We start from the raw sequence: 13,071 nt of genomic DNA on the forward strand, positions 1-13,071 counted from the left end.
CTCTGTGCCCATTGCCTTATTTGTAAGATGCGGACAATAATGTGCCAGTTTTGTGGTTTTCAATCTAGAGTATACATCAGAATTAACTGGGACAATTTCAAAATGCAGATACCTGGGCCCGACCAACAGAATTCCTGAGTCATTGAGCCTAGGGTAGAGCTTAGGTATCTTTACATTATAAAAGAACCAGATGAGGCTGTGCATATGTAGGGGCAGAGGATATATGGGAAACCTGTACCTTCCTCTTGATTTTGCTGTGCACCTAAAGGGCTCTAAAATAATTTGTCTTTAATTTAAAAAAAAAAAAAGGCACTAGGTGATTCTGATGTTTATCTCTACCTAAAAACCACTGACTTATATGCCAGTAAGTCACTGTCCTTCTTCTCAAGTAGTTCAGTGGGAAGACAAGACAGCAAACTCATAACGTAGTGTGGTGAATGCTCTGATGGAAGATACATGGAGCGTTGTGGGAGCACAAAGGAGGGCTCAGTGCCCCAGCCTTGGGGAAGTGTTATTCCTCAGGAGCTGGGGACTGGAAAGTCCTCCCAAGAGAAGATAGAATTTGAGCAAATTATTGAAGGACAAGGAGGAGTTTTTAAGTCTAGGGTTTTATCCAGACAGAGGGAAGGATAGTCTATGGTGAGAATATCAAATGCAAAAAGAGTAGCAAATTGAAGACAATGTAAGTAGTCTGGTATATCTAGAAACTAGGGTGGGAGTTGGGAAGTGGTAGGGGATAAGACTGGAGATAGCCCCACTGGGGCTGGGCCTTGCAGGACCTTATATGCCATGCCAGGGAGTTGAGATAGAGCCATACTTTAAGCAGAATACGTTCCTGTTCCTCTAAAGGATCCATACCAAATAGTGGATCTTCATAGTTGTCCCCACCTGAAACTGGGGAGAATGAAAACCATAATTTTATGTCTCACATCATTATGAAAATACTTTGAAAAGTTCCAGTTATATATTATATTGTATGTATATGTATTTCCTAATATATTCAACTAAATGTGCCCAGGCTGGTTATATTCTTAATCCTTGAATGTCTTCCCCTTTCATATTTCCTAGACATCTGTGAAAGTACACATGGTAGTTCATCTTCTCCATTTTTTCTCCTTTGCCAGAGTTCCTATAGTACATATTTTCTCCAAAGTTAATGTGAAACAGATGCTGGCATTTAGTGCTGGTATTCAGTTTTTGTTATGCACATATCTGCTATCCTTTCTGTGTTCTGGTGTTTCTTAGTAGGGGCTCTATTGGCGTTTTGAACAGGACAATTTTTGTTGTGTGGGACTGTCCCGTGCATTACAGGAAGGTTAGCATTTCTGGTCCCCACCCGCTATATGCCTAAAGTGCTTCCCAGCCTTGGAACAATCAAAACTGCCTAGCCACTTCCAAATGAGATTGATGCCACTCCCAGTGGAGAACTGCTTTATTAAGTGCTCAAGTATTTACAGTTATTTGAAGCAAAATGTACTTTTTCATTTCGATCTTTACCTACTATATCCATTTTCTGAATATACTGTCTACTGAAGCCAATACCACATACTTAACCTGTTTCCTATTATCATGTAGTAGTGAAACTGATTTTTAAAAGAGCAAAATATAATATATAACGGGAACTTTTCAAAGTATTTTCATAATGATGTGAGACATAAAATTATGGTTTTGATTCTCCCCAGTTCCAGTAATTTTAATCCATGCTAAGTAACTACACAGATCCTTTGTATTCACTCTTCCAAAAACACTTACTATGGTACCAATCCTAATAAAATAGATGGATTATTTTTATGAAGTATAGTTACGTTTATGTTTGAAACTTTAAATTTTGATCTTGAAATACATTTCAAAAAGATAAAATGCCTATGAGTGAAGAATTATGTAGATATTTTGTACATTTGTTTTTTCTTGAAGGGTTTCACATTTTTGTAGATTTTCCTTCTGCTTTAAGTTAAAATAAGATTTCGTAACCCATAGTGGAACAAAATGCCTTTTTCCTGAAATTCCATCAGGTATTATTTGCTGTGTCCAAATTTTATAACAGTTGACAATATACAGATTAGTCTATCTTTTCCGTTGCTTAGAAATGCAAGATGACATCTAGGAAGAAAAATTTAATCCCTTGTATCAAAGTTAGGATGCTTTATTTTTCATGAAATAAAATATTCAGTTCAAACCGGTTTGAGCTATAAATAGGGTGTATTATTGGCTCTCATAACTGAATGTTCTGAGGTTGGATGGACTTCAGGGTGAATAGGTACAATGACTCAATTGTATCTTGAAGGACCCAGTTTATTGCTGATTCTCCATTGTATCTTCTATGGTGTCAGCTGAATCCTTGTAACAGTTTAGGTAAATATTTAGGAATGCTTCTTTCCCAGCATAACTGAACAGGAAACCTGAAATTCACCATGAGTGGACCGCCTAGGTCATCTGCCCAATCCTGAACCATTGTGTCCAGGAGGACATACGATGTGATTTTCTTAAGCCAGACAGTTAAGTGTATAGTCCTGGAGGTAGGGATGGGATCCATTCATCAAAATATGGTTATGGATTAGGAACGAGGATGGTGATAAGGGTTGCCAAGGAGACAAAATGTCCACTATAACTCTTAAAAGTGATTTTAAAATATGGAGGCAAATATTTAAAATAAAATATAATTGAGATCCATTTGAATTACCAGTACTTTCATTTCATAATGAAATGAACTTTCATTTCTTTTCATTTCTGGAAAGTTCATTTCTGGAAAGTTCATAATAGTATACTAGATTGGAGCATAGACTCTGGAGTTAATGTGCTGCCTGGGTTCAAATCCCAGCTCTGCCACCTTCCAGCTGAATAATCGTGTTGGAGGAGTGACTAACTTCTCTCTACCTTAGTGTTCTCACCTGTAAATAATAGCACTTATCCCACAGAATTACAAGAATGAAATACATTAACACATATAAAACATTTAGAACAATGCATGACATTCAAAAGGCACTTAATAAACTAGTCAGCCCTCTGTATCTGCAGGTTCTGCATCTACAGATTCAGTCAACCACAGATTGAAAATATTTGGGGGGAAAAAATCTCCAGAAGGTTCCAAAAAGCAAAACTTGAATTTGCTGCACACCAGCAACTGTTTACATAGCATTTATGTTGTATTAGGTATTATAAGCAATCTAGAGATGATTTAAAGTATATGTGAGGGGACTTCCCTGGTGGTCGAGTGGGTAAGACTCCGCACTCCCAGTGCAGGGCGCCCGGGTTCGATCCCTGGTTGGGGAACTAGATCCCGCATGCATGCTGCAACTAGGAGTTCGCATGCCGCAACTAAGAAGTCTGCATGCCACAGCTAAAAGATCCCACATAGCACAGCCTATATTAATTAATCAAATATTTTTTTAAATAAAAAAACTTTTTTAGATAAAGTATATGTAAGGGCGTGTGTAGGTTATATGCAAATACTACACCATTTTATATAAAGGACTTGAGCATCTTCAATTTTAGTATCTGTGCAGTGGAGTGTGGAGAAGGACTGAACCAATTCCCCCAGGATACCAGGGGATGACTATTGTTATTGCTACTTGCTAGTGCTCTCTGGTAAAAGGATCTACTGGTAGTCTTCATAACCTGTAGGCTTTTCTAACTTAATAAGTGGTATAGTATTCTGAAGATCAGACTTGTGGAAAATCTAGCTTTAGCTTACCTCGTGGAGTCACCTGTGTTTAAAAATCATAAGTAAAAATTTCAGGCATATTTAAACTGCACTATGTCAGTGAACTTCTCAAAAGTAGTAGGAAATACTTTCCTTAATAACTACAAACAAGGGCTAAAAAGTTAATGTCCTGAATATACTCTAGAAACAGTTATTAGAGTTAAATAGTAGGATGAGAGATCTCCTTGTAAGCCCCTCATTTCCCTCTTCTTTAAAAACCTTTGTTGTTAGTGCACTAACCACAGAATGAAATCCATATTGTTTGGCAGAACATTCAGAGCCCTTTATAATCTGGCATTAGCCCACATGTCCAGTTTCATAAACACTGAATTCCATGTAAGTAGAGTTTGGTTATAAATTCATGGCGCAATATTCTAAGCTAAAGGCCCCGTCAGTATTTCTGTTCTGAGCTTCATAACTCACAGGACATTAAACTGAATGTAAAATTATAACAATGGTAAAAATAGTAACTAGCATTTTTGATTACTATGTTCTGAGCTCTTGACGTGTATGTACTCATTTAATCCTATGATATAAATACTGTTCTCCCCATTTTACTGTGAGAACCCTGAGGCACAGAGATGTGTCTCTTGCTCAAGATCACATGAAATAATAAATTTTGTTAAGAATAGGTTTCAGACAGAGTCCACTTAATCTCTGCCCTCTCCTACCTCTGGGCATTACAGTATATTGGATATCCTTTCTGTGTACAGTGTCAATAAAGAACAGGGTTCTTTTATGTGAAACTCTATAAGCTTCTCACAGTGATTTGGAAGAAAAACGCAGTGGGTTGGTGGTTGACTCACTGCCCTAAAAAGAGGTCTGCTTTGGGCTCATCCCCTCGGTCTCTTTGCATCCCTAATGCCTAGCGAGCCCTTAGAAGTGTTTTTTGAGTAAATGTTGGTTAATCAGTGATGGAATGGAATGGGAATTGGTGATTTTTTTTTTTTTTAGGAACAAAAATATTCATGCTTATTTAAACTTTGTATTAGAAATCTTAGTTCTTAGAAGTCAGCCTCCATGTGTAACTCTTAGTCGTAGCATATTTCTTGAGGAAGATAGCTTTGAAGCTGTCAAATAATTAGATAAGTAATCATTTGATAGTTCTGTTGGATAATAATTTCTGAGATAAAAAGGGAACACCTTAAAATAACACTTCTAATAATAAAATGTTTTTAAGTTTAAAAAGAATATTAAAATTATTCCTGCCCTTTCTGTGACTACCATCCTGCACTTCCCCATGAAAACATATTTGATTTTTCTGATTATAAAAACTACTAGTCATTATGTCAACAATTTATTTAATACAGACACATAAAGTAAGAATTAAGTCCTTTCACAATGTTAAGAAATAACCGTAGTTAAAAGCTTGGGGCATATCCTTCATACTTATAAATATAAAGTCATGAAGTCAGAAGAATAATTGAGTATATAGGTATAGTACTTCCCCCCCAAATTTGTGTCTTCATCCACATATTACTTTCTTGAAACTGTGGGAGAAAATGATCCTTAATAGTTTCTAGTAAGCAAGAGTTGTTAAATAAGTGTCCTATATTAACTCACTAAAATCAAGTATAAAAAATATTTATTTTCGTCATTTAATACTTACACATGTAAGTATTTCTCAACTTTTTTTTCATTATTGCCTCCCAAGGAGGCTTTTTAAACATTTTCCCTCAAATTGCGCCCCCCCCCGATATTTTGATACCACAGTTATACTCTATATATCTGTTTATGTACAGGCGCCCTCTAAAGGGCCACAAACCATTATACTATCTACGATTTTTTTTACCCTCCTAAGAACCAGTTTTCAGCCTTTTTTGGGTGATGCTGCCCCCGTTGAAAATGCATGGGGTATGTGTGTGTGAGAGAGAGAATGTGTGTGTGTGTGTGTGTGTGTGTGTGTGTGTGTGTGTGTTGATATTTGGGGGAGGAGGAGAAAAGGCTTTGCTGTGCATGAATAGTTACTTCAGTTTCGTGGCACTCAGAGAGAAGGGGTCAGTTTTTCTGTTACTTTATCAGGCTGTCCAGAAGGGAACATTAGGTTTAATGATTACCACCATTACTTCACCAGTCTATTATCAAACTCTAAACATAGTGCCTTGGAGTGCCTAAGTGACTGAGAATATTCTGGGTACCATATTTCTATTCTTGAGAACGTTGATAAATACGACAAGGACACAATGACATTATTATAGTTGAAAGCATTTTATTGAATTTAGGGAATAGTAGTCCTAATGCATTAAGAACAATAATAAATGTTTAAACCTCTGTCCCAGTTGTTCTCAAAAATAGTGATTTTGCCTCCCGGAGGACATTTGCAATATTTGGGAGCATTTTTGGTTGTCACAACTAAGGGAGTGAGTGTTGCTAGTGGGATCTCATGGTTAGAGGCCTGGTATGCTGCTAAGCATCTTGCAATGCACAAGACAATGTACCTCCACCCCTCAAACCATAATAGAATTATCTGGTCCAAAATGTCAGCACTGCTGAAGTTGAGAAACCCAGCCTTATCCTAATGATTCTATTTCTTGGAATCTATCTTTAGAAAATAATCCAAAATACAGCAACAGTTATGTATATGCCTAAAGATACTCACCGAAGCATTCTTTAATTTTTTCCTTTACAAAATCTGTCCTTTCAGAAAACTTATAAGCAAAAAAGAGGGGGACTCAGAGTTCCCCTCATAAGTAATATTGTTGGGATTTTGATGTATGTGTATTTTTTTAAGTGGGACATATATCACACATATTCATATACTTATGAAAAATGAGAAACAAACTCAATTCTTTCAGGCGCAGGAAGAGATTTAGTTGCCTGTGTCAGGACCACATCAATTTCAGGAAAACTAAAGAACTACTTTAGAGATAATTAACTCACTCATTTCAGGAATTGTTTATACAACACCCTTCAACCTCTTTGTCCACTCTTAGATCTTATACTCTGCATTACTGTTCTCAAATGCCTCTTATACTACCATAGAGTAAAAAAGTACAGGCAGTTTTTCAATTAAGTTAACTTTTAGTTCTGGGCACCAGTTAAAGGTAAATGATGGTCCCATCCCTGAGGATATTCTTTTATTTTTTTCTTTACTGTGATTTAATATGGAAGAAAAAGAACAAATGGTAAAAAATCGGAAGCAATCATAAATGTCTATCAGTAAAGAGTAGATAAATAGATTTTAGCATTCTTCATGCAATGGAATACAATGTAGCAGTTAAAATTAATGAACTAATTTACGTGTGTATTCATAAATCTCTAAAGCATAATGTAAATGAAAAGCAAAGTATAAGATATTTAGAGTATAACACTGAAATAAATGTTGATATCACACAAAATACTGTATTATTTATAGATATGTATATATATGTATATGTGTATATATATATATATATATATATATAAAATCATGGATGACAAAAATAAACACCCAACCTCAGGATGGTAGTTACCTCTGATGATGAGAAGAGAATTGGATCAAGGAACAGTAAAAAGACTCATCAACCATATTTATAATCTTATATTTCTTAGAAGAAAAGTATCTCAAGCATATAAATATGGCAATATACAAGTTGGTTAAATCTGATTATGGTTACATTAAATGTTTTTATTCTCTTTTTGTTTTTGAAATATTGCAACATCACATTTTTTTAAAACTAAATGTACTTTTCAGATTTGTTCATATTTGAACTGAGGCCAAATATAGAAAGATTTTTATAATAGTCATAATTTAGCAATGTATATATAATAAAAGTAATGAATGATTTCCTTATAACCACAACTAACTACAGCAAATAAAATTATTTTCAAGGGCTTTTCTCTCTTTGTTTTTGGAATGTTAAGTACTTTCTGAAGGTATTTAGGGTCTACTGAATGTTAAGAAAGGTGAATGGTTCTTGAAATTACTCAAGCAATGGTTGGGGTAACTGAGTATGATTTACAGTTCCACAAGATGACAAGTTGGTCAACTTTTTTCTTCCCCATGTAACTTATAAAATTTATTTAGAAAGAAACCATATTGTGCATTAAGATTAAAAAATCAGTTTATTTCATAGTAAGAGAGAAATGTGGTATCTCTCAGCCTCTTGATAGTGATACTACGCGATGCCTGTGTCACAGATAACAAATATTGCAAGGTGTTTCATTTTAGAAGACTTCTTTGTTTAAAACCAGTAACTTTGTGGTTTGCATTCAGATTTTTTTTTTTAAGTTTTTTCCTCTGAGATTTTAGACATCTGACCTTTAAATTAGTAAGGGGTGCTTTACAACTTTATTCTATCCAAAAAAATATTAAACTTAACATGCTTGTTTCTTGTGTGATAAGTGGCACTATCAACATAAGCGTAATCAAGCATATTTTTCTCTAACTAGTGCTCAAAACTGTCTTGTTATTAACCAAATCTGTGATTACTTACCCTAATAGAAGGATTTTTACTTGATTTTATGCTAGTTGTCCTCAGACAAAAATTTGCTTAAATCATATAAATGTTTGGTGGGAGATACTCTGCTAGATTGTATTAAAAGAAAATTATTTTAGATTTTGGGCTCGTGCTGCTAAGGGATAGTTTTATAGGAGATGCTAGCCATTGCTTGGACATACAGCTGGCAATTAACTTGCCAGTGGGTTGTTAGAAATTTCTTCTAAGTAAGGAGAATGTGCAAAACGATCATGTAATGAAGATATTTAAATTTCTGTAATGGATTGACTATTTTGAGCATTAAATTTTTTTAAAAAGGAATGGTGTCTAGTGTCACCACATTTAGATATGTTAAATAGAGCATATGGCTATTTTTCTAAAATCACACATTTAGTGAATTATTACTGTTGATCCTGTTATCAAACCAAAGTTTAGACTGAAAGCGAAGGGACTAACTCAGAGTGCATTCTGCTTAGCAACCAACTTGTCTCCTGTTTTGCTACTGAATGCAAGTACTCATGGCTCAGAAGTGTATCTGCAGCCAGCTGGTCTCAACCAGACAATACTTCATTCACCTAATTTCCAGACTAGTCAGGCAGAGACATCAGCTCATTATTTTTAGTCATGAGGAAATTTATTTGTAAACTTCAAGCAGTAGCAAAGTGATCTCAGAAGCCCCTGAACTATGAGAAATTGCCTTCTAATTTAAGAATGCGAAGTCCTTGGAATTTCGAACTGCTCTGCCTAATGTTTTTTCCTCTTAAAACCTCTTGCAAGTATATTGTTTAAAAAACATAGCCTCTAGGGCTTCCCTGGTGGCGCAGTGGTTGAGGGTCCGCCTGCCCATGCAGGGGACGCGGGTTCGTGCCCCGGTCCGGGAAGATCCCACATGCTGTGGAGCGGACAGGAGAGGCCACAACAGTGAGAGGCCCACGTACCGCAAAAAAAAAAAAAAAAAAAAAAATAGCCTCTAAAATCCTAGAAAAGAGAAAATACTTTTTAGTAGAAAAAATACGTTAAATTCTAAGAATACTTTTAGAATTATTATCTGAAAACAAAAATTCAAGAAATCAGTTTTTTGTTCAGACTTTTATTGTCTGCCTTGATCTCCACATGATTATTTTCTGTCTTAGAAAACGACAGTTTTGTTGGCATGTGAAGCTCCAGTTTCCTCAGAGTCAAGCTGTGTATGTAGAAAAAAGGTATAGTATCACAACTGTCTGTTAAGAACTCACTTGTTTTCATTTTGTCTCCATATTTGAAATAAACTGTTAACTTAAACGTGATGTCAATAGTAGACTGGATAACTAAGTGTGGTATATTCATACAATGCAATGCTACACACCACTGAAAATGAATGAACTACATCTACACATATCAACGTGGATGAATCTCAAACATAATGTTGAATGAGAAAAACAAGTTAAGAATGCAGAGTATGATTTTTGTATGTAAATATGAAAAAAATGAAAGTATACTTTTTAGGAATACTTTTAGTGGTGGTAGAGCTCTAAGGGAAATGATTAGCACAGAAATCATGATGGTGTTTACTTCAGCGTGGGGACAGATGTTAAGGAGAGCGATGCAGGGAGAATCAAGAGGGCCGAATCAAGAGGAAGAATCTTAAGCAAGATGGTTATATAGGAAATGAAAAATAAGCCAAAATTCTGCTATGATAAAATTGCTGCTATTAACATCATAGTATGTTCTCAGAAAATACATGATTTTAGACATGTATATATGTGTATTCATAATTGGAAGTAATTTGCATAACAGTTTTTTATCCTACTTTTTTCATATTATGAACATTTCAAATGTCATTTAAAAATTTGAATGGTGATATACTATTTGATTCCTTGGGTTAGGAAAATTTTAAGTTGCTTTTTAAATAATATCTTTAGCATATATTCACATTATGCATAAATGTCCTCTCTTTGTAATTGTCATATGGATTTTAGGGAAGAACTTTCTTATTTAAGGTTGCATACCAGACTAAAGACAGGGAAAGGACTCATATTTTACAGGCGGGGTATGTAGCACGGTAGTGTATATGAATATGTATAAATGATTAAGGAAAATCGCTAGTTCAAAACAGTGTCTTAATTTTGTTTCTACAGCTTTATAGTATAAAACAATATGCATACATACATACAGGAAATTTGGTAAACCTAAAATGCTTTGTTTCCAGGGAGAGTAGTATCAATTTTTTAACCTGGTCTTATGATTTAGAATAAATAAATTTGAACATGCACTGAAACTAGCATCATCTGAAACCTTTTTTTCAGACTTTTGATTTCTGCAACTTTCAAATCTACTTCACTGTGATATCTTTCTTTTCATCTTTGAAAACAGGAGTGTGTTAAATGAGGCTTTGTATTTTTATAATTGATTTATAGGGAACTTCTCAAAATATTATTTTTAAGACTTGTTAAATGTGTCCAAGAAGTGTTTTTGAGCTTTTTTCCTAAGTAATTTTTGCTTAAAAGGATATTATATTTTGCCAAGACTAAAATAAAAGGTCCGTGTTCAGTTATTTTTTTAAAGCCACAATATTTAGTAATTCTAAATTAACACCTTTAATAGAAAATTATAAGTAATAAGTTTTGTTTTTGTTTTTGTTGGGAAGAGTACCAGATGATAAAACTATTAATGAAATCCTAAGACCTTACATTGATCCTGAAAAGTCTGATCCTGTAATTCGTCAAAGGTACGTTTCAAAAATCTTGTAACTTTCTGAAATTATTAAAAATGTTGAGGTATTTACTATATGCATATTTATTAAATAAAGCCATGTCTTTATTAGAGTATAATGTTTCTGTACTGTTTACTTTCTGTCCCATTTCCTTGGTGTGTACTCAAGGCTTTGTCAGTCAGAGATGATGCTCTGGGTAAGGATTTTGGTTATAGTAATAACAGCAGTACTTAACACTGTTTGCTGCATTCCAGATACTACTCTTTGAAGCTTATAATAATAAATGTATTAATTCATTTAATCCTCACAATAACCCTTTAAGGTAGATTATTGCCGTTATATCTATTTTACAGATGGGGAAACTGAGCCTTAAAGTGGTTAAGTGACTTCATATGGCTAATAAGTAGGGAAGCTAGGATTCAAATCCAGGTGGTCTGGAGTCAGAGTCTGTACTCTTACCCCTTAAACTAAACTGCCTTTCACAGTTGAACTAAAAACTCTGAAAATTGAGTTTCCAAGTAGTTAAAGACAGGAAATCCTATTTCAGCCAAGTCTTCATAAAACTGAGTAATACACACTCTGCCTCCTGTCCAGAAACACACCATGGACAAAAATGGTTAACATAGCATAGTGGAAAGATTCAGTTATGAATATCTGGGTTAGAATAGCTAATTCTGTCCCTTATTAGCTATGTGATCAGGAACCAACTTACTTCCGCACCTTAATTTTTTCCATCAGTAAAATGAGAACGATGATGTTTACTAGATAGAGTTGTTACGAAGCTTGTAAAAAATTACATATATACAGTTCTAGTACAGAGTCTAGCACATAGTAAGCAGCACTCAAAAAAGGAAACTATTAATATGTGAATTATTCATGTTTCTGAGCAGGAATTTCTTTTCACCGGCTGATACCTGCTTAGGTTATGAATACTTGTTTTGGTTAAAATTTGAAACAGAGTGGATTCTGAAGTGTCTGATTCAGTTCTAGTTAAATTTCATCTTCTACTTTTCATAGAAAGTGGTGCCCAGACTCAAACAAATCCATGTCACATATCAAGCGGTGTCTGTGGGACCGCTACCAGAGTTGAGTTTCTTTTCCTCTTATTACCAATAATCTAATTGTTATTGCTGGTCATATATTTAACAATAAGACAAAATACCTGCCACCAAATTGGATACATGTTTTAAAAATAAATAAATTAGCAAGATTAATCTGTACAGAGAGAAGAAAGGTAATTTTTAAAACAGATCCTTGGTTGAAAAATATCTTTAACACCGTTTCTGTGCTTGGATAGATAAATTTTAAGTATTATTAATAACTACTCATAGATGCTTAGTTTCCATAGGCACAGTTTTAAAATACACTAAAAATCAGTTTTGCTTCCTTTAATATGACATTTTTATTTCAGGTTGAAAGCCTACATTCACTCTCAGACTGGGGTCCGAATTTTAATGAAGGCAGAAAATATGCAGCAAAATTTAGTAAGGTAAAATTGCTTCCCTCTCCATTTCTTTAAATGTTTTCTAATTCTGTAATATAATTAAGTAGCTTGCTTAGCTTAAGTGGCTAGTTATTATGCTAATTATCTGGCAATCAACAAAGCCTAGGCTTTTCAAAATGACCTTCAAATTAAAATTTTTAAATAATCACACTTATCATAATACAGGATAAATTCAATTGAAAAATCACCCTGGTTAGAATATTTTAAAGTAACATCGTGTGCAACTGAAAGATTTTTAAATCCCATTTTAACTTATTTCAAGAAATATTCTGTACAACAGAGTTCCAAAGTTCAAGTTTTTGCTTTTGGAAATAAAAAATTCCTGTGATGAACTGACCATTGTATATATCACAGTGAAAAGAACTCTACATAGAAATGTGAAGAAAGCCAGGTTCTAAGAAACTATGTGATTTGAGAGTTTTTATATCACAGTGAAAAGAACTCTACATAGAAATGTGAAGAAAGCCAGGTTCTAAGAAACTATGTGATTTGAGAGTTTTAATATCACTGGGCTCCCTGTTCCTTCATTAATGGAATGATGAAGGAGGCTACACTAAAAGATCTCTGAGAGTCCCTTCAGTGTCTGCAGTTATGTGTCATTACATTGAATTGCAAAACCCTGATCTTTAATATCTGTGATGCTTTCCCTGTCTTCCATCGTTTCATTAACAAAACTACTAGATCCAGTTCAGACTAGATAGGATTGGCCTCATCTGCTAGTAGAGCTTAGAGATGTAAGCATCCAGGCTGTGAAAGC

At 34.5% G+C, this 13,071-nt stretch overlaps 1 protein-coding gene across 2 annotated transcripts in view; it reads left to right on the plus strand.

The window, feature by feature from the left end:
- ZNHIT6 (zinc finger HIT-type containing 6) overlaps positions 1 to 13,071 on the plus strand; it is a 65,948-nt gene that overhangs the window by 21,561 nt on the left and 31,316 nt on the right. Inside the window, exons 6-8 of one of the 2 annotated variants that reach the window (XM_022580936.2) lie at positions 9,252 to 9,320; positions 10,745 to 10,825; positions 12,222 to 12,299. In XM_022580936.2, coding sequence (XP_022436644.1) covers positions 9,252 to 9,320; positions 10,745 to 10,825; positions 12,222 to 12,299 — 228 coding nt within the window. The remainder of the gene's footprint in view (positions 1 to 9,251; positions 9,321 to 10,744; positions 10,826 to 12,221; positions 12,300 to 13,071) is intronic. The other variant, XM_089920117.1, reaches the window with a different exon arrangement.

Source organism: Delphinapterus leucas, chromosome 1 (genome assembly GCF_059928025.1).
Source record: "Delphinapterus leucas isolate spDelLeu-1000000601 "Yukka" chromosome 1, BTC_Dleu_Yukka2, whole genome shotgun sequence".
Classification (NCBI taxonomy): domain Eukaryota; kingdom Metazoa; phylum Chordata; class Mammalia; order Artiodactyla; family Monodontidae; genus Delphinapterus; species Delphinapterus leucas.